The following is a 21,522-nucleotide window of genomic DNA, read 5'->3' on the forward strand; positions in this document are numbered from 1 at the left end:
AGCAAGGGGTCATTTTGCACAGAGAGAGGTGCTTAAACTAGAGATGCTGGCAAGACCTGTCCAGGCATCAAGGGCAAACTTGACCGTGATGCTGAAAAGAAGAGGCCATGGAAGCCCTCCCCATCAAGACTCTGCCACAAAACAGCAAGATTTCAATGCTAAGATTTGATGGGCAGACAACTGGGTTGAATGAGAAGCATTACAAAGCTGTACGAAGGAATTACCATGTGGGCATTGAGTTGCTCCCGGGCAGTTTCTGGCAGACCTCCCGTGGATTTGGACGCGGACAGTTGGCTCTCCATCCTCGTTAGCCACAGGAGGAAGTCTTCAATCTCACCATGGAAACCCTGGGCCTGTGAGGGGACATATAATGGACCACGGATCAGATGACATCAGCTGCCATTGATCACACGCCAGGGCCGAAGCTCTGCTCACTTCACTAGATAAAGAGGCAAAGAGTTTGACAGCACATTAAGAAGGGATGTGCGTGGTACCTCCTTAACCACACGGCAGCTCTGGTGCACAAACAGAACCCTGTTGCTTCTGCAAACAAATATTGCTCGCTCTGAAACCTCACTTTGAGGCTACCGTGTCTCCAACACGGTTTAAAAAAGAAGGGAAAAAGCCACTTTCTAAAGCGCCTTTGTCCCTCCACCGTCAAGCCTCACCTGCTTCTTACAAAGGTATAATTTTCCACTTCAGGGTAACAAACGCACGCGGAGTATTTTGAGGTAAAACCAGCAAAAACAAAGCACTCCATAGCTGTGCCACATGGCAGAAGATGTGAGGTCAGCTCTGACCTTGCTGAGTTCATGCCCTGTGGCAGAAGTGCCGGGTCTTTGCTGCGCTTCCAGGCAGGCAGAGAATTGCTCCCAGACAACAAATCCGCACAAAAAGGTGCCCAAGGTGTCTAACCTCTTCTGCTCTTTGGGAAGGGACATTAAGTGGGGGCAGGTCCTCAACGGCACCCACGGGGCCACCCAAGGAGCGTCCCTGACCTGCTGAAGGGTCGACTGCAGCTGCTGCTCCCTCTCCTCTGTCTTCTGCAGCACTGCCTCCCAGCAGGAGTTCAGGGTCTCCAGGCGGTTTCGCAGGCTGCTGGCATCGTCTCCGGCACTCGACTCCAGGAGCTCGTTGCCCGCTTTGTTCACTGTCTCCACGGTTGCTTGGTGGGCCAAGACGTCGTTCTTCAGCACCTGCAGAAAACACGGCGTGTGAACGCTGTGTGCATCTCCAAAAGGCCTAATTTTGGTTGGAGTCTTCTCCAACTCTTCAAATCCCGCATAGGGAATGGATGAAAAACAGCCCTATGTGGGAATACTCACATGGTGCTTTGCGAGTTCCACCTCAATGACTTTGGGATCTCCGTTGATGGGTTTCTGTGCATCCAGCAGCTCCTCCGTGTGGGTTAGCCAGGCCATCAGCTCTGCTAATGCGTGTTGGAACTGGCCAAGTGCTAGAAGAGCAGCTTCCAGCTTATGCTGCACAGTGAGAGAGAAGGAAAGGGAAAGTTTAAGTCAGGAAGGAGAGGAAGCGTCCAAGTGAATTTTGACTCTTCATTTCCAAGAGCCCAGGTCTTCTCTGTACCTGTCTGTGAGCAATTTTCTCGCCCAAATTCTCCCAGAGATGTTTCAGCTCTGTCAGTGGCTCTTTTATGATGTCTCTATCTGTCTCATCGGTAGCTTTTTTTAGCATCAGTTCACCTTGATGATTAAGCTTTTCCATTTCGATCTGCTGCTGGTAAACCTCCATTTTAAACTCCTGCCAAAGCAAGCAGGACAAAAACCGGAATAACATGAATCATCTGAGCGTGAGCTCTGCACTGCCAGCATCAGAGAACCAGCCTGATTCCGCTCTCATACCTTCATCTCGTTCATTTGCTCCTTAACTGTGTTGAGGTCTGTGCCAACAGGTGACATGTTATAGAGTTTAATCACAGAATTGTCCAGCCAGTCAAACATTGCCTGAAACAAGGGCACACAATTAACAGGGGGTTATCAAAAACAAAAATACCAGTGGGGGAAACAGGGCAGCTACATCTGTCACCCTGCAACCACACAACTTTGCTTTTGGACAGAGACATCTGCTTGGCCATCAGGCGCTTCTGCAAGCTCCTTTGCATTCAGAAGTTGAGGGTGATGCTCCTAAATTCACCCACTCCAGAGTCTCCAGCACCGGCTCTTACCTGGAGCGTGTCCTGGTACTGCACTGCTGACTGCATGGCTTCTTCGAGCTTTTCAAGCCGTTCCTTCCAAGTTTTGTTTAGATTTTCCCATGCGTTGTTCATCTGCGGAACACAAGATTGACCACAGGATTTGTTAGGCGCTGCCACTTGGGCTCCTGCTTGCACTTGCCCGAAGTTATCAGATCGAGAGGCTGCCCTTTCTCCTACCTCATCAATGCTCTTTTTCACTTCTGGTTTCTCGGTTTCGCCGCAGGCAAAAATTAAATCTGTTCCAAGGATGCGAATGAACTCCAGCTCTTCATGCAAGCCATCCGTCTCCTCTTTAATAGTCTGCAGATAACACAGTGGCAAAACAAAAAAGATTTATTTGCTAAAGGCTCTTCAGGAAAGTCCCCTAGTACATGAGGATGGGAGGGCTGAGGCATAGCAGGTCTGTCCTGGCTTCCAACAGCAGAAACTCTTGTGACCTGCAGCCCAAAGCCAGACCATCATCTCTAGGCTAGGATGGAGATGGCTTTCCTGCTCACCAGTATTGCCACGGGCACCTTTCTGCCTTCTCCTTTGGTCACAGTGGCAATGCTGCTTGCAGGGTTTAGGGGAACAAAATTAGCAAAAACACCCTATATTTAACTTGACGTGTGCCTGAACTGGACTCACTGCAGGCTGTGGCATTTTCAGGAGCATTTCATCAATGCAGCAATCACTTTTCAAGATGCAACGGTTGCAAACTGAAGTCAAAATGGTTGTAAAATGAAAATAAACCCAGCAAGGATAAGCTTAGCAAAGAGCAATGCAAAAGGAACATCCCTGCTCCCCGAGGTCCAAGGCTGGTCAATATTCAAACCCTCAAAGTGGTTGTCACCACAAGACTTGAAACAACCAGACAACACAGCATCCACGTCCGCCCAGCTTTAGTTATCTCCAGTCTAACCAGAATCCAAATATACACTTCCCAGGCTGCACAGTGCTCCAGTGCCTTCTGTGTAGACCAGAAACAAACTTCTACATCGCTCCAAACAAGTGCACACAGCTCTGACCACATGCCCTGACAACGGTTTTCCAAACCAGCAGCAGATGAAGTGATTTAAGCATCATTTCCTTGTCCAGGTTAGGAACAGCTGGAAGGTGGGAGGGGATATGTAAAATGCACTACTGTCTTTTTTTCCCCCTGCGGTTCCAAATTGCAATGTAAATAATGTTTCATAACCAGACTAGCTGCCTACAAAATGTTTTGTAGGCAATGGACGTGCTTGGCCATGCCCATATCTAAGATCTAGTCCAATCTGGCTTACAGGTTGGGTGCAAACAGGCTCCAGAATGAGACACAGCCCCCCGCGTCCTCACCTCTGCTGCTTCCACCTGCTGCTTGATGATGGATGGATCAATGCCTGGGCTCTCCAAGTCATGCACGATGTCCTGCGTGTCCCTGATGGTAGTCAGGAGGGCTGCCATGTCGTACCAGAACTTCTCTGCGAGCTCCAGGACGTCAACGAACTTCATTTCACGCTCCTCGGCCCGAGCTTTGATGTCCTCCCAGAAGAAGACCATCTGATCCAGCTTATCCTGGATTACTGAGGATGGGAATGAAAACAATCAGTGATGAGGGAGGCTGCCCTATTTTGCCTCTGGGAAACTGTTTTACAACTGAAAGTATTTTGCAAACACCTTCCACTTAGAAACAGCCAGGAGAATATATTCTAATAAGAAACAGAAGGACTGTCAGAGCATGAGCTGAGACATGAGGGACAGGAGAAGCTCCAAGTTACGGAAATAAAATTATTATTTATGTGCAGGCAAGTTGAGGACAAATTTGCCCACACAGCCTCCTCCAACGAATCTGTTCCAGTCACCTCTAGTGAGAAGCTGGAGCTCCTGCAGTTCAGCAGCTGCCCATTGAGATGCCAATGAAGGTGCCAATTAGCATCACTTGTGTTGATGGGCCTTTCTGTGCCAGGGATGTTCCTCCCTTCCATGAGGGGTTGAACTGACATGGACAAACCCTTTCATGGGGGCCACTGGCAGCTGCCCTTACATAAGGGCTCACGGCTGAGCTTCTTGTTCCTTGGGTTGACACTCAAGGAAGGACCGAGCTCCAGATGGAAGCAAACACCAGGTACTCTGCACGCAGAGAACTCACTGTCTCCAGAGCCAAGAGACCCTTGAGATATCCCCTTGGGACAACCGCCTGGGGCTGGAGCCTCCATTTGGGCAGCACATGCAGAAGTTGGGAAAACACCAAAAGCAACCACCTCCCTTCGAATGCCCCCTGAGATACCTTTAGCCGCCAGATCCTTGTCTGCCCCCTGCGATCTCCCAATGAGATCTTCGCCGCGGCGCCGGAGGGCCTCGAAGGAGGGCTGCAGCTTGTCCAGCTCCACGGTGGCGTTCTTGTTCTCGTTGATGCACTCGCGGATCTTCTCGACCTCGGCGGGGATGAGGGGCGGCATGCGCAGCCGCGACGACAGCGCTTCCAGCGTCTCCAGCATGGGCTCGATCTTGTCGTGGAACTGGAAGGGAAGCAAGTCCATGAGGGCAGCAGGAGGAGGCTCGAGAGCGCGCGAGGGCCCCTCTTGCAAGGGGACAAGCGGGGCCGGCGGTGGCCGCGGCACCGGCAGCCTCCCGGTCACGCCTGCCCCAGCTTTCCTTGGCTTCTCAGCTTGCAGGAATCAAGCCAGGAGCCAGGCAGGGCAGGCAGCTGCGGACCAAGCATGGCAGCGCTTCCTCAGGATACTCAACCCTACAACATTCCCGTCCGGACTGCTGCCCCCCCTTGCTGCCAAAGCACAGCAGGGCAGGAAAGCTGAATCCCACGGGGTTGTTCTTGCTCCTTTTAGCGGCCATGCAAAGGTGCTGCCGGCAAAGCGCCCGTTTTTGGTGCCCAAGGAAGCGGCCGCTCCGCGCGAGGCTGGCGAGGGGACGGAATGGCGGGAGGCCGCGCGCTGCCCCACGGCCGGCACCTCGGCAAAAGCAGCATCGGGAAGCCGGGGCTGGAGGAAGCGGGGCAGCAGGGTGTTTTTTCCTAAGAAAAGTCAACTTTGGCCTTCAAGACGAGATCACCACTGCTGCTGAACTCCGGGCCAGCACCCCTGGGTGCCCCGGCACCTCCTCTCCCCATGTGCCACGCCGGCAGCAGAGGCAAAATAGGCCCACGGGCACGCTGGCTTCACCCCAAGCAGGAGCAACCCAGCGAGAGCGGAAACCTCAGTGCATCGGTGCAAAGCCCTTGGATTGCAAAGCCTCAGCTTTGCACCCAGCGCACAGACTCCAAAATAGCACAATCTGGGTGTAAACCAGGCTAGTTTCAGCCAAAGAGGGAGGGTAGGTGAGCGGCGGTCGTGGCAAGGCTTACCTCCATGATCTGCAATGGTGGGGCGCAGTCAACACAACAATGAAATGGGACCACGCAGGGACACAGGCAGCGACACACAAAGGTAACACATCCACAATGTGAGTGAGAGATGAGACGGGAGGGGAGTGGGGAAGGGGGAGAAACGCCGAGTTAATACCAGTGCAAACCCAGAGAAGTGACTAAACAATACAGGAATTCAAAATAAAAATAATCAAAAAAAAAAAAAAAAAAAGAAAAAGAGAGACGTGACAAAAACCAACTGCTACGGTAACACCAGGTGAAATGACACAGAACTGCAAATTATACATCGTGGGCATGGGGGACAGCTCTTTACCCTCTTTCTAAATTTTAAGGCCTCTGATCTCTACTCGTCCTTTCCTATCCCCTTCCTGCAGTGCTGCCTTTTGTGGGTGCCCCTATAGATGCCCAGGTCCCAGAGACGATGCTCTCCCCTATGGACCCCGTGTTTCACTGTCCCTCCAGCAGCATTTTTCTTATCAGGAAGGAAACGTCTCTCTCAGGCTCTTCAAAGAGGCTCCCTGGGGACCTTTCAGCTTTGGCAGGCGCCGAAACAGCCCCTTGGAGAGGGCATCTTTATGGGGGCCGTAAAAATCTATTACGCTATTGACTGTGTCAAGATTCAAAGGGCTGCAGCGGGGAGCTCCGCCTGACCACATCAGGCTTTATAATGATGTTTAAAATCCTTAAGCCTGGTGTAAAGCAGCCTTGGAAACCAGCCTTCCCCAGGGGAATGCGACACGGCCGTGGCAGCAACGCGGCTGCTTTTGCATCTACCTGGGTGGACTGTGAGACGGCCTCGTCGAGGGCCATGGCCCGCTGGCACACCTCCTCCTTGATCCTGGCATACATGGCCTCCGCCGTGGCGTACTTCTTCTGCACCATGTCCCCTTCCTCCGGGTTCAGCTCCTTAAGCTGCGGTCCAATTTTCAGCAGCTTGTCAATGTGAGGCTTATGCTCCGCGATCGACTCGCGCAGTTGCTAGGGAGGGAAAGAAAAAAAAGAGAATGGTTTAGAAAGCTGTTGAAGGACACTGCCTATTTATTTCATGCTCAAAGAGCTGTGATTTTATCTTGCACCATGGCGTTCTTGATGCAGCAAGGACAGGGTCCTCAGCACTTCTCTGTGTGGCCACCACTGCGTTACTGTCCCTTGACCCCCCCAGGGGCTTCTCGCTACTCTAAAAGCCCAGGGCAGTTTTTCCTGACACAATGAGGCAAAAGACCCAAAGACAATTGGGCTCCCTTGGGTTTATCCTGTATTTCCTAAGCAGCGTTCCAACTCTTCTGGTGATCAGCACATGATGTCTTCAAGACACCAAGTAGGATCCCCAAAAGCAAGAGATGGAGGAAAATGCCTAAATTCATCACGAAAGAGCCATGCACAGGCCACGCTTGACCTCTTTTGAAGACAGCAGAGCTCATTCCTCAGCAGGCAGTGTGGGAGCTGCGAGCTCAGCAATCTCCTTACCCGCATGTCCTCCTGCTGCTGCTTGAGCTGCTCAGGATCAATAGCTGGAGGGGGCAACTGTGAAATTAGGGCTTGCGTCTCCTCAATCCACGGATTCAGCTCTTCGTAGGTCTCCCAGAACTGGTTCACCAAGACCTGGGCGCGCTCCAAGCGAGCGTAGCGCTCCGAGTTGAGCTGGCTAATGTCTTCGTACTGCTGCACCAGGGACTCCGTTTTCTCCTAGAAGGAACAGGAGAGGAGTCAGTGACGGAAGCAAAACCGGTGAGAGCCGCAGCGACCTGCTGTGAGCTGCAGAAGATGCTTCCGATGGTGCTCCACGTGCACACGCCGTAATTCCAATTAAAGCAGCGTCAGAAATCACCGCTGTCCCCTGCCACTCCATAAACACAGCAATAAAAGTGCGGCAATAAAGGGGAGTAATAAATGTAAAGAGATTTCTGCTAAGTGTCACTGGGGGGAACTACTAAAGATGGAGTAATTTTAAACTACTTGGGGTGGAGTAGGAGCCAAGGGCTGAACCTCCTCCTCTCTCCCCTCTAGTTTCCCCGTAAGTCGCCGTCTGACTCACCTGGAGAACGGCTTTCTGCTCTTCCCCACACGTCCCCAAAATCTCGTTGCGTTGGCTGAACAACTCATCGATAGAGTCTTTGTGCCGAATAATGTCAATGGAGAAAGCCTGCGGAGAGGAGATGTCCAAAGAAAGGCAAGAAATCCGGAGCAGAGCCCCCCTGCACCCTCCTGCCGTGCCCATCGCGGCAGGGAGCGGATCCCCGGGGTCCTGCTGGCGCTTGGCACCGCAGAGATCACACTCAGCTCAGTGCACGTGGCCCCTGGCACACCGCGAAGCTGGCTGCACATGGGGGAATGTTTGTCCTCGTTGCTCATCTAGCTTAACCTCTCAAAGCCCCAAAAAAGGCATTTGGAATTAGGGCCCGAATCCAGCTCTGAACAACCACCCCGTGCAGGTCACCTTTCCACCCAGCCGAAATCTGGCAAATCTGAGGGGAGGCCTTGGAAGGAGCAGCTCCAAGACCTATTTGGAAGGGATTGGTTTCAGGAAGACGTTCTCCCTTGGGCCCTTTCTCCCTCAGAATCACATCTCCCGACAGCTCTGCCGTCCCTGAAGCCCCCATGCTTTGCAATATCCACAAGCAGTAGGAACTCGAGCTGAGCTCAATTTCACGTAATGCTCGGTGCTTTGGTCCCTCTCCATTCTAACAATGATTTTTTTTAAATGCACGAAATCCAATAAGCGTGCATTTTGCACCGATTGCCGAGTCTGGTAAGGAAGAAAAGAGCTGTTTATTTAAAGGGCACGTTCTTTCAGGCATGATCTCATCTCAGAGATATAAAAAACCAGCTTCTCTTTGTTCCAAGCCTGGCTGCCATGAGGGAGACGAGTCCCCCAACACGGGGAACGATGAGCCAAAAAAGCAAATGCAAAAAGTGCCTGTGTTCATCGATACCTTCGTTCCGCTAACCAGTTCCTGCTGCTGGTAGTGAGAAGCAGGTAGAGCTGCTAATGTGGGGAAAGCCTTGGGAAGGGGCAGAGCTCTTCCCCCTTGGGAAGGGACAGCTTTTCCCCCAGGTTAACTAAAGCCCTGGGCCGTCTCCATCGTTTCCTCCCTCGCAGGGTCATGGCTTGGGGACGCAGATTCGGCGGCACCGAGGAGCAATGCTCAGCACGTACCTTCTGCACCTGCAGCTGGGCTGTCGTCTGGTCCTGCTCCAGGCGAATGGGTCCCAGGGCCATGAGCTTGCGCTTGGTCTCGGCCACCCAGGCGAGCTCCGCGTCGGCCGCCTGCTCGTACTGCGGGCGCAGAGAGACGGGGCAGCGGGTGAGCGGCGCCAGCCACTCGTGGCGACAGGGCACGGGGTGCGGCGATGGGGCAAGGGGCAGCAAGACCCGTCAGGGCCTTTGGGATGGACACAGGATGGGGGGGACCAGGGGCAAACGCTGTGACCGGGCACGGGGCCGGATGCCGGTCACGCCGCCTGCCACCATGTCTTGCTCCCTATGATGCATCCAGGGACAATCTGCTCCAATTTAGCTTTAACTTAACCTGGGGGTTCCTTGGTTTATCCTTTCGCCCTAGCAGGGAGCAAGGGCCTTTTTGGGTTTAACACAGCAGTGACCCTGGCCCCAAAACAGCCACACGGCCTGGGAGGCACTCCGTGCACGCCAAGGCAGAGACCTCACTCTGGATGACACGGAAACAAGTGACAAATGGCATTTATGTTCTTGTCATGCACAAGGAAAGCAACTCTCCTGCAAGGCACACGGAGCAAATCCCCGTTCACAGAAGAGAGGGTTACGTTTCCAGGCCTGAAAGTCACCTGCCTTTGCCTTCGCACAAGCTCCATTACTAATGCAAGAGCGAGCCAGCGGACAGGGGTAAAACGCATCATGGTCCCCAGAGCCTTTGAGCTCTCCCTTCCAAACCACAAGCAGCTGGGCCAGGAACGGGTCAGCAAGGAGCTCAGCGCTCCCAGCACCGCCGTCACACTCGGCGCGATCCGCGCCGGCCGCCAGGGATGAGCTCGGCCTTCCCGGCAGGCCCCGCTCCCCATTCCCGCCGGCACGCTCGGAGCGAGGCCGCCGTGAATCACCCACCGCAGAGCCCTGTGTGGAGGCTGCTGCTTGGTTACGAAAATACCTTTTGGGATCTCTGAATAGCGGCGTCTATTTCTTCCACTCTCTGCTTGATGGTGTCGCTGACCAGCTTGTAGCGCTCGTTGGTGTCCGACACGAGCTTGTCCAGCCCTTCGCGGGCTCGCCAGGGAACGAGCTCCAGGAGCGCGCGGCTCACCTCGTTCACGGTGTCTAGGACAAGCCGATGCTCCATGACCTCCTTCTTCAGCTCCTGCAGGACACACACCCAGAGCAGCCAGGCGTCACGGAGCTCCAGGTGACCGCAGCCGGCTTCCCAGCTGCTTTCCCACAGGGCTCACCTTCTGCCTCTGCTGGAACTGGGGGATCTGCTCGCCCGCTGGCGACTGTTCCCCGCTGGACACCAGCTCTTCCTCCACTTGGCTCATCCAGTTGTTGAGCTCCTCGTGCGTGGACTGGAACTTGGTGGCCAGCTGCCGAGCCTGCTCGAGCGTGCGGAGCGCCTTCGAGCTGCTCGCAGTGATGTCCGAATAGCGAGTCTTGATCCCGTCCAGCTTCTCCTGGATTAGCAGCACTTCCTCGCCTGCAAAACAAAGATATTGGGCAAAAGGCTAAAGGGTCTGCAGGGGGCTTTAAGCAGCCTGTTGCCCTGTGCTCCCATTTTAAATAGCTACTTTCAGTCTCACTTTTCTTCTGCTCCGTGCGACTAACAAGCCTATTTTTACAGCCACGAAGCTACTCTTAGAGCTGACATTTTCCTACCAGCTCGTGTAATTTCCACCTCCTTCCCATAATAGCAAGGAAACAAGCTGTGAAACTTTGCTTTGCAATAAACCTTAAAGCCACCAGAGCTCCGTTCTTAACTAATATGTCAGAGCTCCAAGAAAAGGCCCAATTCACTCGCTGTTCCTGCTTCTGAAAGGACAAGAAATTGCAAGCCAATTTTTTTTTTTTTTTTTTTTTTTTGCAATTCCTCTTCCTGCTCTGCGGCTCCCACAAGGACAGAGGTCCAGACAGCTGCTCGGAGCAGCCCACATCTGAAGGGAACATATCACCCTGACCTTCCTTCCCACTCACAAACACAAACTCACACCCACGTGGCAACAGCGACAACTGCTCCTGCATGGGAAAGCAATATTAGGAAAGGGCTCGGCGTATTTTTAACTTCTTTCCATGTGATTTAGCAGCTGGAGGCAGAGTGAAGATCCTACATCCATTACAGGGCTGCCTGGTGCCCAGTGTCACCAGGTGCTTTGTGCTGATGGTGGGAATCCCAGCTCGGAAAGCCGGGAGTCGAGATTTTCCGAGGAGAAGGAGTACACGCGGTCTGCGCAAGCAGACCTGGGTGAGAAGATCCCAAAGGAGAAGATCCCTCTGAGGAGATCCCAAAGGAGACAAGTCTCCTCCAAACTTATCCCTGTAGACCATGAGCCTCCCAGCTAGCATGAAGCACTGTACAAAGACCTTGGCTGCAGCACGGGAGAGCTCCACATGCCAGAACGTGTCCGGCTCTCCCGCTTACCAGTGGTTTGCTTCAGAAGAGCTTGTCCGTTTCTGATGGCTTGGTCCACGTTCTTCTTGCGGTTCAAAATCTCCTCGTTCAGAGCCTGGACAGGAGGAAGAAGCCGCCGTCACCCTTGGGCAGGCAGGGCCCCGAGTCCCACAGGCTGCTCAGCGCAGCACAGGGCCGATGCAGAGCAATTCATGCTCTCCTTAACATCTAACACGGGGAGGTAGGCTATGGATCCAACACAAGTCCATAAAACTCGCTCTAGGACATCTCAAGACTTATGGGACCCCCAGGTGCCACCTTAGAGGAAAACCACCCAAACCTTCATCTAACACTGTAGAATTCAGTCTTTTAGTACACATAACCAAGCTCTTAACAAGGCTGGCATGGCCCTAAGAGAGAAGACATAGGCTGCTCCTCTGGTGGCCAGTCTAGCCCAGCACATCCCTAGCTCAGCTCTTCAAATCCATCCTCTTGGAAGGGATCTCCAGCCTTCTCAAGGCAAATGGCGGCCAAGCAAGCCCAGCATCTGCTTGCAAGGCAAAATTGGGAATTGCTTGAATCGCTTGAAGTTTCAGCTCCCCTGCTCAGGAAACCCATTTAGGGGCTGCAATTATTGCCTGCAACGCACGCAACCTCTTCATACGTCTCCAAGCCCCGGGCAGGCAAAGCTTGTTCCACCACCGGTTAAAACTAAAGTCCGACCAGAAGCACAAAATGGATCAATGCAGCAACAAACAAACAAATGATGATGATGATAATAATAATAATGATAATAATAATAATAATAATAATAATAATAATAATAATAATAATAATAAAAATAACATAAAATGGAAGAAAATGGAAAATACCAGCTGGTCGGCATGTTGCTTCTGCAGGACGTCCCGCGTGAAATCCTTTACCGAGACCGAGGCGAGCTTGTCCTCGACCTCGGCCAGCCAGTTGAGCACTTCCACCTCCTCCTCCCCAAAGAGCCTGGCGTTGGCGAGCGCCTGCCGGAGCAGCGCGGCTTTGCGGGCGGCGCGCGCGCGGCTCTCGCCGTGGCGGCCCCGCAGCGCCTCGAGCCGCTCGGCCAGCAGCCGCTGCTCGGCGGCGCAGCTCAGCGAGGCCAGCCGCTGCCCCACGGCCACGGCGCGCTCCACCGCGGCCGCCTGCCTCGCCACGTCGTCCTCCAGGGCCTGGGAAGCCGGCGGGGGGTGGGTGGGATGGACAACAGAAACAACAGAAACAACGGGAAAAGAAAATAATGAAAATGAGTGGAAATAACGGAGGAACGAAAGGAAACGGGAGATGGGTCGAAATAAGGGAGCGGAAATGGTGAACGCAAGTGAACGGGATGAAGGAGACACCGTGAATGTGCAAAAAGTACACCAAAATAAAGGAAAAACTACATGGGACATAAACAGGAATGGCTTTTCCATCCGGATCTGGTTGCTTGTCTTGCAAGATGCAAAGGGAGCACTTAAATACCTCATATCAGGGCTAATACCAAAGAGGGAGTTGGGGTTTGCAGCCTTCTCCCGGTATAATGCAGCCTGGAAAACCTCTCTGATGACCAAGGGAGATAAAAACCGCTTTGCCCAGTGGCCGTGTCCACCAGGAGAAGCGACCCCTCCAGCAGCTGCTCTCCTACCTTGTGGCGACTGATCTGCTGTTGGATTTTGGCCGTCTGGGTGCCAATGGGCTCGGAGTTGGCCAGCTTCTTCTCTGTCACCGAGAGCCAGTCCGAAATGGGCTCCGTGGTTTCATGGAATTGCTTGGCCAGGACCAGGATGTCTTCCAGCTGTTTCTGCCTACATCGGGAGGGCGAGAAAGCGGTTCAGGAGGAGTGACCCTTTTGGAGGCGGCCAGGAGGAGCAGCTCCGAGCTACCCCAGCGCCCCGCAGACGCCACGGCTTGCAAGTGCTTTTGTTCTCATTGCTTTCATGGAAGCAGAAGTTGGAGCAGAAACCTGTGGAATTCCAAGCCACGGAAAGAGGGAGCAGCAGCGGCTCTGGGGAGCGCAAGGTGAGGCATCCTGTCAGGAGAGCAGCAGATCCTGCCCCAAAAAAGCGGCGCAGAGAAGCTGCCGCGTAAGCGTTTTCCTGCAGCTGCTCCTGCAGGGTCCGGCCCGGCTCCCGCCTATGGCGACAGAAAGGTCCCTTTGTGCCACTCGGCTTCCAACATCACCCCCTTAGAGCTTCTCAGCTGCCAGCGGGACCTGGATGATTCCCAGCTCCCGCCCCAGGACGCCTGGGCCCCGGAGAGCCCCTCTCCTCCGCAAGCATTGAAAGCACCGGGAGGTCAATCCGGCCCTTGCAAGCGATTCCGATCCCGACATCTTAGCTTATGTAGCAACTTGTAAATGAGATTCAGGCAGCAGAGGTGTCAACAGGATGTTCCCACTACAGCTAAACGTTAAAAGCCAAGAGGAATAAAAATAACACCCATCCTCGGAAGGGAATTTGTTGAATGCGAGCTCTTCCCCAGCACCGTGCACTGCTGCTCTCTGCTTCGCCCCCCTGAAGCTTGGATTTCTCATGTTTTCCAGCTGTGGTTTCCAGGATGTGACTGGGAAGAAGTCCCTGCGTGCCTTCCACGTGTTGTTATCCCACGATCGTGGGTTAACACCTGGGGCAAACGCAACGGTGCCGCTGCCGGGGTTAGGAACCGGGCTCCAGCCTCGCCAGCGGGCAAATACCAAAGAGGGGAGCAGAAACAGCAGGGGTTTGGTCACAAATTAGCTTTCCTCTACTGGACAAAAATAACCACGCTCTGTAAAGCTGTGGGGCACTGTGAAGCAGAGGGCAGGCTGTCCCTGCCCTTCGTTTTGTCCCTCAAGGCTCGTGGTTGCCCCTTTCGGCCAGCCAACCTGTCCGTAAGTAATCCTGCTGGGAACAGGCTGGAGCAGGAATGTGGTGAACGTCTCAGCGGGCACCTGAGCTCCAGACTCAAATATTGCAGCTTGGATGTCAGGAAAAAGCAGGGCAGTTTGCAAGAGATGAGCCGGGATCCACAAAGTGCAAGGAGTGAAACACTCCTGGCAGCAGCAGCCGGGCGCAGGGGAAAGCCGAGGGGTCTTTGCCCTGCTCCTACCTGCCGGATGCCCTGCTGAGCAGCCCAGCCCAGCGCTTTTCCAGGCTCTCCAGCTGGCAGAGGATCTTCTCCCTGTCTGCCGGTTCGGCTGACTGCGCTATCCTCCCACCCTCGGCCTGGATCATCTCCACCGTGGCCTTGCGATCGTCCAGGAGCCGCTGGAGCAGCTGGAAAGCAAAGGAGGGGAAACGTTATTGAACGGAGCCAGCAGAACGATTCCCCCACCAAATTTCCATGTGAAAAGCATCAAAATGCACCAAGGCCGGAGCTGGCTAAGCAGGATACCCTCACCGGCTACCTCCTGCACCACCAAAATTGCCTCAAAAAAGATTCAAAGCACTTCTCGTTCCAGAAAAGTTTCCTGAGGCTTCCCCATCACCCTCTCAAAATCTATCACAAACAGATTTTTCTCTTTTGCTTTAAATTCCCACTGCAAAGTCTCAGCAGACTAAGCCTCTTTTTTTTTACAGACTTATTTTTAAGTGTTTTACCATGGCAATACTTGCATTTTCATCTGCATGTTGAGGAGAGCGAGCGCTGACCCAGGCTTGTTATGTTCATAAACACGAGTGTGCACTGAGTCAGTTCTTAGGGTTTGTGTACTCATTCTGTCCAAATACCCCAACTGGTAACTATAACACCAGCTCGCTCTTGACCTGACACAATCATCAGCGCAAACAAAACCAAGTCTGGCACTGGAAAAACACGGACAACTGGCAAAAACCAGTTGCAGACTTCCAGGGACGGCGTGACAGTCACGCTGGTGATTTTGACTGTGGAAACGGCCGGTTTGGGCAAAGAAGTTGGCAATGCCGGGATGGCGGGAGCCTGCAGGACGGCCCGTTGGGATGGCAGCGGCTTGTGGACATCCCAGTTATGCCTCACGTGCTACCGCTGGACCCAGTTCCTGCCTGGTTTTCTGGAGCCCCTGCTCCACGGATGGCCACGCAAGGGCGTGCGGCGCTTCCTTACCTTCTGCTCCTGGATCTGGGCTTTCACCACCTTGTACTCGGCCGAGGGGGGTTTCTGGTTGGAGATGAGCTCCTCGGTGTCCGCCAGCCAGCTCAGCAAGGGCTCCAGGGCATCCTGGAACTTGCCGCAGTGCAACAGGGCCTCCTGGAGCTGCGCAGTCCTCTGGGCCACCTGCACAGCACCGAGCACCATGAGGGCGGCTCATCCCGGCTCCATGCTCCCGTCTCCCGCGGGATCCCACCGAGGACCCCCGCCACCAGCTGCACCCGCTCGCCGAGCGCCCACCTTTTTGTTGAGGGTGTTCCAGCGGCTGTTGATGTCCTCCATGTCATGTTCCAGCCCTTGCACATCGCAGTTTTTGCCTGCACTTTGGATGAGCCCTTGAGCAACTCCATTCACTTGCTTCAGTTTCAACTGGAGAAGATCCACTTGTTCCTTCTGGAACGTCTGCGAAGGGAAAGGTGGGAGAGAAAACCCATTTATGACTTGCGAGCTGCTCTTCAGCCCCCTGACTCCATCGTGCAGTAGATGCATCAGGTTTTCTTCTCCAGGGAAGATGCAGCATTACGGAACGGAACTGGGGAAGCGCCGGCCTTGGCTTGACGCAGCAACATGTACATGCAACCTACTCTGCTTTCCAAGAGGAAAATCCTCCTTTCCAAAAGCCTAGTCCCAGGGTAAGGCACAGACAGCTTAGAGCACAGGCTGTGGTAAGCCAGCTGGTTTGGAAATACTGCATTCCCGGGGAAAATCCTGAGGGATTCTGGCAACGATGCTGCCCAGAAGCAACACCCGACTCCCAGGAAAGTTGTGCTATCCGCTGAACCGAGCGGCGCTGGGAACCGGGTCGTGTCTCGGAGCACAAAGGCAACAGGCAACGAATGTGCAAGTCATTTATCGCGCCACATATTTGGCACGATCCCGCCTGGGAATCCGGCGGGGAAAAAGCTTTTAAAAACAAAAAGATGGGCTGGGGAAGGGGGAGGAGAGCAGATGAAGTGCGCATGAAGCGCGCCATTGTACGGAGAGCGAGCCGGGAAGCGCCGGCTTCCACCCCCCAGATAAGGGCTCTTTATCAGGGCTTCGCATCGGCTGGAATTACCCACCGAGGCGGCAGCTGGGGCCGTTTCCGTCCCGGCCGCGGTGGAGCCCGCCCGTCCCGCGCCGGGAAAGCGGCTTTCCCAGAAGGAACGCTGCCATCCCCAAAAAAGGGAGTGGATTCGCTCCGTGTTTATTCTGGGGCCTCGGACTAGGAGCTAACGGGCAGTGCCGGGCAGCCTGGAGCGCCGCTGCAGGGGACTCCGGTGCTCATCCCGCCTGCTACGTTTTCCCCCTTGGAAAAGCAGGGAGGGCTGGAATTCAGGGGCCGCTTGCTCCGGCGGCCTCCAGAACGAGAGGGATGGGGTCAAAATCTCAAAAACCCAACTCCCATCAATGCACACTGCAAGATGCAAAATTCCCCCCGCTCGGCACCGCGAGCAGACGCTGTCCAGAGGCGCCTGCTTAGGAGAGCGGCGCTAYGGTCACAAGAAGTAAACGGTGCCATGAAGTCTCCAGCTCCCCAGACGCTTCTCCTGCTCCTGCTCATACACGGAGCTGCAGCGGCCACAGAGGCCCTGCTCCGGCGCCGCGCGTTTCGTTCATTCCCCTCCCTGTGACTCAGCTCCGCAGCGAATTCCCATCGCACGGAAGAGCGCGCGGGATGAGGCGGCTGCACGGACATCTTGGGGACAGGAGTGCGCCTGCTGCACAGCACCCGCTCCTCCTCATCCTCCTCCTCCTCATCCTCACTTGAGACGAGCGCCCGCCCACCCCTCCACGCGCTGCTTCGCTCGGCCCCCCGCGCGGCTTCATCCCACAATCCCGGCTGCATCCTGCAATCCCAACTGTGGCCTGGCCGTGGGCAGCGGCAACGCTGAGCATCCCTCGGGCAACGAGGGCATTCCCGGAGCACGCAGGAAGCATCCCATAACCTAACACATCCCATAACCTAACACATCTTGCCCTGGGGAGCAGTGGGAGCCCGAGCGCTCCCGAGTGAATCCCAAAGCAGCAGGGGGAATCGAGCCCTTTCCCGGGTGGGTCCGGTGCTGGGATGCTCTCCTGCACATCTCCAAATCCCGCGCCGAGCACTACGGAGCGCTATTCCCTCCATGGGCCGCTGCCTCTAAGCGCCTTTTCCTCTCTGAATGCGGCAAGCGGCTCCCCAACCTGCGCTGGCCAAGAAAACTTGCCAGCAAAATCCGCAATTCGTGTCCGAGCGAACGCAAGGCACTTCCATAAGCCCCCAAGAAAGCCTGGGATGAGAGCTGAGGGAGCGAGGCGGCTCCGACGGCCGCCTCCGAACCTGCACGTGGGCTGCCAAGGGGGCCAGGGGGAAAAGGGGCCTCTCGAGTCCCCTGCAGCGGGCAGAGAGCCGCCCCCCTGGGCCCAAACACGGCGGGTCTGCGCCCAAAACGCGGCCCGCGAGGGCCCGCAGCACAAATACCTCGTTATCGGCAAGGGGTTCGGCTGCGGGAGCCTCGCCGGCGGCCGGCGGGGACGCGGCGCCGCGGCCTGGAGCGTGGAAAGGACCCGGCTCCGCAGCGGCTCCCGGCTCCGCGGGTCCCTCCGCACCAAGTGCTCCGGGAGTCTCCGTCGGAGCCGGCGCTTCCTCGGGATGCTCTGGTGTGTGGGGTAGCGTGGCACCCCCAGCATCCCTGGCCGTGCCCTCCGATGTCCTTCCCGGCATCCCCGCGGCCGGCAGCGCGGGGAACACCAGGGCACCCTCCGGCACCTGAATGCCGGACACGGCGGTCGCGAGCTCGTCGGCAAACGGCGCCGGAGCTTCCAGAGGTTCTTCCAGCACCATGGCATCCACAGCAGCATCAGGTGGCAGGCACCAAGCGTGCAGCTCTTGGGCAGCTCCGGTAGCATCTCCAGCGGCCGGATGGAATTCCCAAGCGCAGGGCTCCAAGGCTGCCAGATCATCTGTGTGGAGCAGGAGAGCAGCGGCTGCCGGTGCCGCATGGAACCTGTCCCCGGGATCCGGGCTGGCCGTGCGGGGCGACGGGGGTCCCGCATGCTCCGCGGCCACCTCTCCGTCCTCGCAGGCACCGGCGAACAGGGCGAACAGCAAGTCCAGGTCTCCCGGCTGCAGGACGCCTGCTTCCGCCTCCGGAGCCCGGGCTGTGCTCCGGGGGGACCCGCTAGTGCCGGCGGCCGACGCCGGGATCTCCTCCGGGAGAAGGGTCTCTGGCGCGAGGCCCTCGGCAGCCGCTGGCTCCTCGGAGCCCTGCTCCGATGCGGAGCCGGCAGGGAAAGAGGCCGAGGAGCTGCAGGGAGAGGCTGCATGCTGCACTGGATGGCTGCGGCCCTCCGAGCCGTCGCTCTCCCGCTCCAAATCCGTGAGCTCATCCTCAGAGAGCAGCTCCGGGATGTCCCAGTTCGTGAGCTCAGTCCTTTCGGACGGCAGCGGGTCCAGCCTCCCAGGGACATCGGACACCTCCGTCCCCTCCACGTCCTTAAGCAAAGCGCAGTCCTGGGGCGAGCCGGGCTCCTCGGCCAGGCGCGCGCTCCCCGGCCACGTCTCCGCAGAGGGCTCTGCCCCTGCGCTGCCCGACACATCCTGACAATCATCACTTCCAAGCATGGAAATATCCAAGTGGGAAATCATCCCCTCCAGGCCCCAAATCTGGCTCTCATCCCCCTCGGGAGATGCCGGCGCCCTGCAAGGCGCCGGTCCCGCTCCGGCGCATGCAGCCCATGGCTCCCCATCCAGCAGCGGCCCCCGGGCCTCCTCCGTCGCCGGCGCGCGTGGCGGCAACGTCGGCCCCACCGCGGCAGCGGCGCCGGGCGAGACGGCGCCATCCGAGTCCGTCGCGGTGATGGCCGAGGTCTCCCTTTCCGAGTACGGCTCCGTAGCAGGCTCCGCCGCGCTCGTGCCTTGCGAGCTGCACGTGGCGTCCAAGTCCTCCAGGTCGGACACGACGGCCGAGTCGGAAGCGCTGCCCTCCAAGGCGGCCACGTGCTCTCGAGCCGCTGTCGCATCCACGGCAAGTTTTCCCGAGTCCGCATGTGGGTCGGGACCTTCCGGGTCTACCAGCGAGATGCAACCTTGCAGCTCAAGCGAGACAGCCCCGTCAGCCTCCTCTTCGTCAAGGCACTGCTGCTCAAGCTCCAGGAACATCTGCACCGAGTCCGTGTCGGAGAGTGGCTCCGGGCCGAGGGGGCTGCCGGAGCGCTCCCAACTCGGGCCCAAGTCCTCGGCTTCGCACTGCACCGCCGCGTCCTCGGTGCTGCGCCGGGCGCCGGCTGCCCCCGCCGGCTCGCATGGCTCCGACGTCCCTGCGCCCGGCGGCGTCCACGGGCCGGGGGCGGCAGCGGGGTCTGCAGCAGGGAACTGCTCCCGTTCCTCCGAAATATCTGCCAAGCAACAGCTCTTCCTCTCCTCTGCCAGCGGAACAGTCTTTCCCCTCTCCGACAGCGTCGCCTCCTCCCACTCCTCCATCATCACCCATCGCTCGTCCTCCTCAAATCTCAGCTCCGACTCCGTTTTCTCTCTGAGATTGGAGGTGAGGAGGATGTTGAGTCCCGCATCCAGCAGCTCCTCGCTCAGGCACGGCGAGAGGTTGACGTTCTCCACCACGCAATCCGCTTCCGAGGCCTCCAGCGTCTCTTGGTGCCCATCGTTCAGGCTGCCCCTGACCAGGTTCTTCCTAGCGCGCGGCCAGGTGGCACTCGGAAGCCTGCGGCCCCGGGAGAAGTCCCTGCCGGGAAGGGGGAGATCTTCGGGATTGAGGAGGGGCTGGCATTCCTCCTGGGAATACTCATAGCAGTCCTCGCTTAAGTGCTTGGCCGGCAGCGCGTCCGCAGCGCCGGCAGCTTTGGAGACGTGCTCCAAAGTTAGGGACTCGGACATGGGCTCCCCGTGGTCGGAGCGCCCGGAGCCCTCGGCTAACATGGCACTGGACTCCCGCTTTTCCTGAAGGGAGGGATTTGAGGCACCGGCTTCTGAGACTTCGCTCAGGGAGGCCTCTATCCGTTCCGCAAACTCGGGGAAATTGGGGGGCATGAAGGACTTCCAGGAGCGCCTGTTGACATTCTCCTTCCGCTCAGGATTCGGCCGTCTCCTGGGCGGAGCCGGCGCCGACTTGGAGACGTCGCTGCTGAGTTTCAGCGCGTCGAAAATGACCCTTTCGTCCAACTTCTTGGCCTCAGGCGGCCTCGACTCGAACACGTTGGAGGCTCCCAGCGTCCCGTTGCTGGATATGGTGCTGCCGTCCGCCTTCTCCAAAGTGCTCTTGGAAGGCTGGCTGAGCTTGGAGCCCTGGTCGATCTGCTCGTTGATCCTCATGGTGTCGTAGATGGAGCGCTGGGGCACGTAGCAGTCCTCGATATAACCGTCCTCATCGTCGCCCTTGCCCAGGCACGCGGGGTTCTGCCGCAGACAGTCCGGCCTGCTGAGCGGTTTGCCCATCGCGCCGGCTCAGCGGCGGCCCGCGGGCTCCGTCACCCTCTCGCCCGCCGCCGCATCGCGAGCCGCTCCCGGCGCCCGCCGCCACCCGTCCCCGGGCACCGGCGCAGCTCCCATCTGCGGCGGGGCCGCTCCCTACGGCCACCGATCCCGGCGGTCCCGAGCGCGGCGCATCCCCCCCTCCAACGCCCTCCCCGCGGCCGAGCAGCCCCGCGCCCGCTGGATCCTTCCCCCCTCTTCTCTTTGCAATAAAAAGGTAACGTTCCTCTCTCCCGGCAACTCCGTCGGCAAAAGCCGCGCTAGCAAGACGGCTCCAGTTCGACGGGTATTCCCAAGGATTTGCGGGAGAAGCCGCGGGTGAGTTGGAGGTTGTTAATTTATCCCGTGTGTGTCCGTCTAATAACAAAGGCGCCCGTCACGTCTCGCGGCCCCGGCTCCCGGCGCGTCCCTGCATCTCCGCTCCGCTCCGGCGCAATTCCAGCTGCTCCGCGGTAGCCTCTCCGCCGGCCTCCGCTGTTTTCATTTGAACGGGAGCTGCTCGGCGGATATTCGGGCGAGTTTAAACACAGGAAGTTCTTCGTTCAGGGCAAACTCGGAGGCTTCCTGTCTCCCAAACATGCTGGCATTGTTGTTCCGCGGGCACCCGGGGCGCCGGCGCGGGGACCGCGGCGCCCGCCACCAACGCGGCCGGGAGGCTTATTTTTTTCTTCTTAAAAAAAAAAAAAAGGGCTTAAAAAAAAAAAGGCTTTAAAACATATCCAAAAATGGAAAGGGAATGGATCCGCATGGATTCCCGCAAGTTCCCTGGAGCCAGCGAAGCGGGGGAAAGAAGGGAGAAAAGAAAAGCGGCTGCCCCCGGTCCCGGCTGCGGCCC

At 56.9% G+C, this 21,522-nt stretch overlaps 1 protein-coding gene across 1 annotated transcript in view; it reads right to left on the reverse strand.

Annotated features, from left to right (window-relative positions):
* Positions 1 to 21,522, reverse strand: part of MACF1 (microtubule-actin crosslinking factor 1) — a 116,495-nt gene that overhangs the window by 16,076 nt on the left and 78,897 nt on the right. Inside the window, exons 53-74 of the mRNA XM_026043375.1 lie at positions 15,479 to 15,640; positions 15,194 to 15,364; positions 14,222 to 14,388; positions 12,780 to 12,939; positions 11,998 to 12,324; positions 11,156 to 11,240; positions 9,975 to 10,216; positions 9,680 to 9,886; positions 8,713 to 8,832; positions 7,591 to 7,698; positions 7,023 to 7,241; positions 6,330 to 6,533; positions 5,535 to 5,543; positions 4,461 to 4,692; positions 3,530 to 3,756; positions 2,393 to 2,515; positions 2,186 to 2,287; positions 1,863 to 1,964; positions 1,588 to 1,761; positions 1,326 to 1,481; positions 999 to 1,196; positions 225 to 353 (exon numbers count right to left, since the gene is read on the reverse strand). Of these exons, the coding sequence (XP_025899160.1) occupies positions 225 to 353; positions 999 to 1,196; positions 1,326 to 1,481; positions 1,588 to 1,761; positions 1,863 to 1,964; positions 2,186 to 2,287; positions 2,393 to 2,515; positions 3,530 to 3,756; positions 4,461 to 4,692; positions 5,535 to 5,543; positions 6,330 to 6,533; positions 7,023 to 7,241; positions 7,591 to 7,698; positions 8,713 to 8,832; positions 9,680 to 9,886; positions 9,975 to 10,216; positions 11,156 to 11,240; positions 11,998 to 12,324; positions 12,780 to 12,939; positions 14,222 to 14,388; positions 15,194 to 15,364; positions 15,479 to 15,640 (3,624 nt within the window). The remainder of the gene's footprint in view (positions 1 to 224; positions 354 to 998; positions 1,197 to 1,325; positions 1,482 to 1,587; positions 1,762 to 1,862; positions 1,965 to 2,185; positions 2,288 to 2,392; positions 2,516 to 3,529; positions 3,757 to 4,460; positions 4,693 to 5,534; positions 5,544 to 6,329; positions 6,534 to 7,022; positions 7,242 to 7,590; positions 7,699 to 8,712; positions 8,833 to 9,679; positions 9,887 to 9,974; positions 10,217 to 11,155; positions 11,241 to 11,997; positions 12,325 to 12,779; positions 12,940 to 14,221; positions 14,389 to 15,193; positions 15,365 to 15,478; positions 15,641 to 21,522) is intronic.

Source organism: Nothoprocta perdicaria, unplaced genomic scaffold, assembly GCF_003342845.1.
Source record: "Nothoprocta perdicaria isolate Ctin4 unplaced genomic scaffold, notPer1 scaffold_33, whole genome shotgun sequence".
NCBI classification, from domain to species: domain Eukaryota; kingdom Metazoa; phylum Chordata; class Aves; order Tinamiformes; family Tinamidae; genus Nothoprocta; species Nothoprocta perdicaria.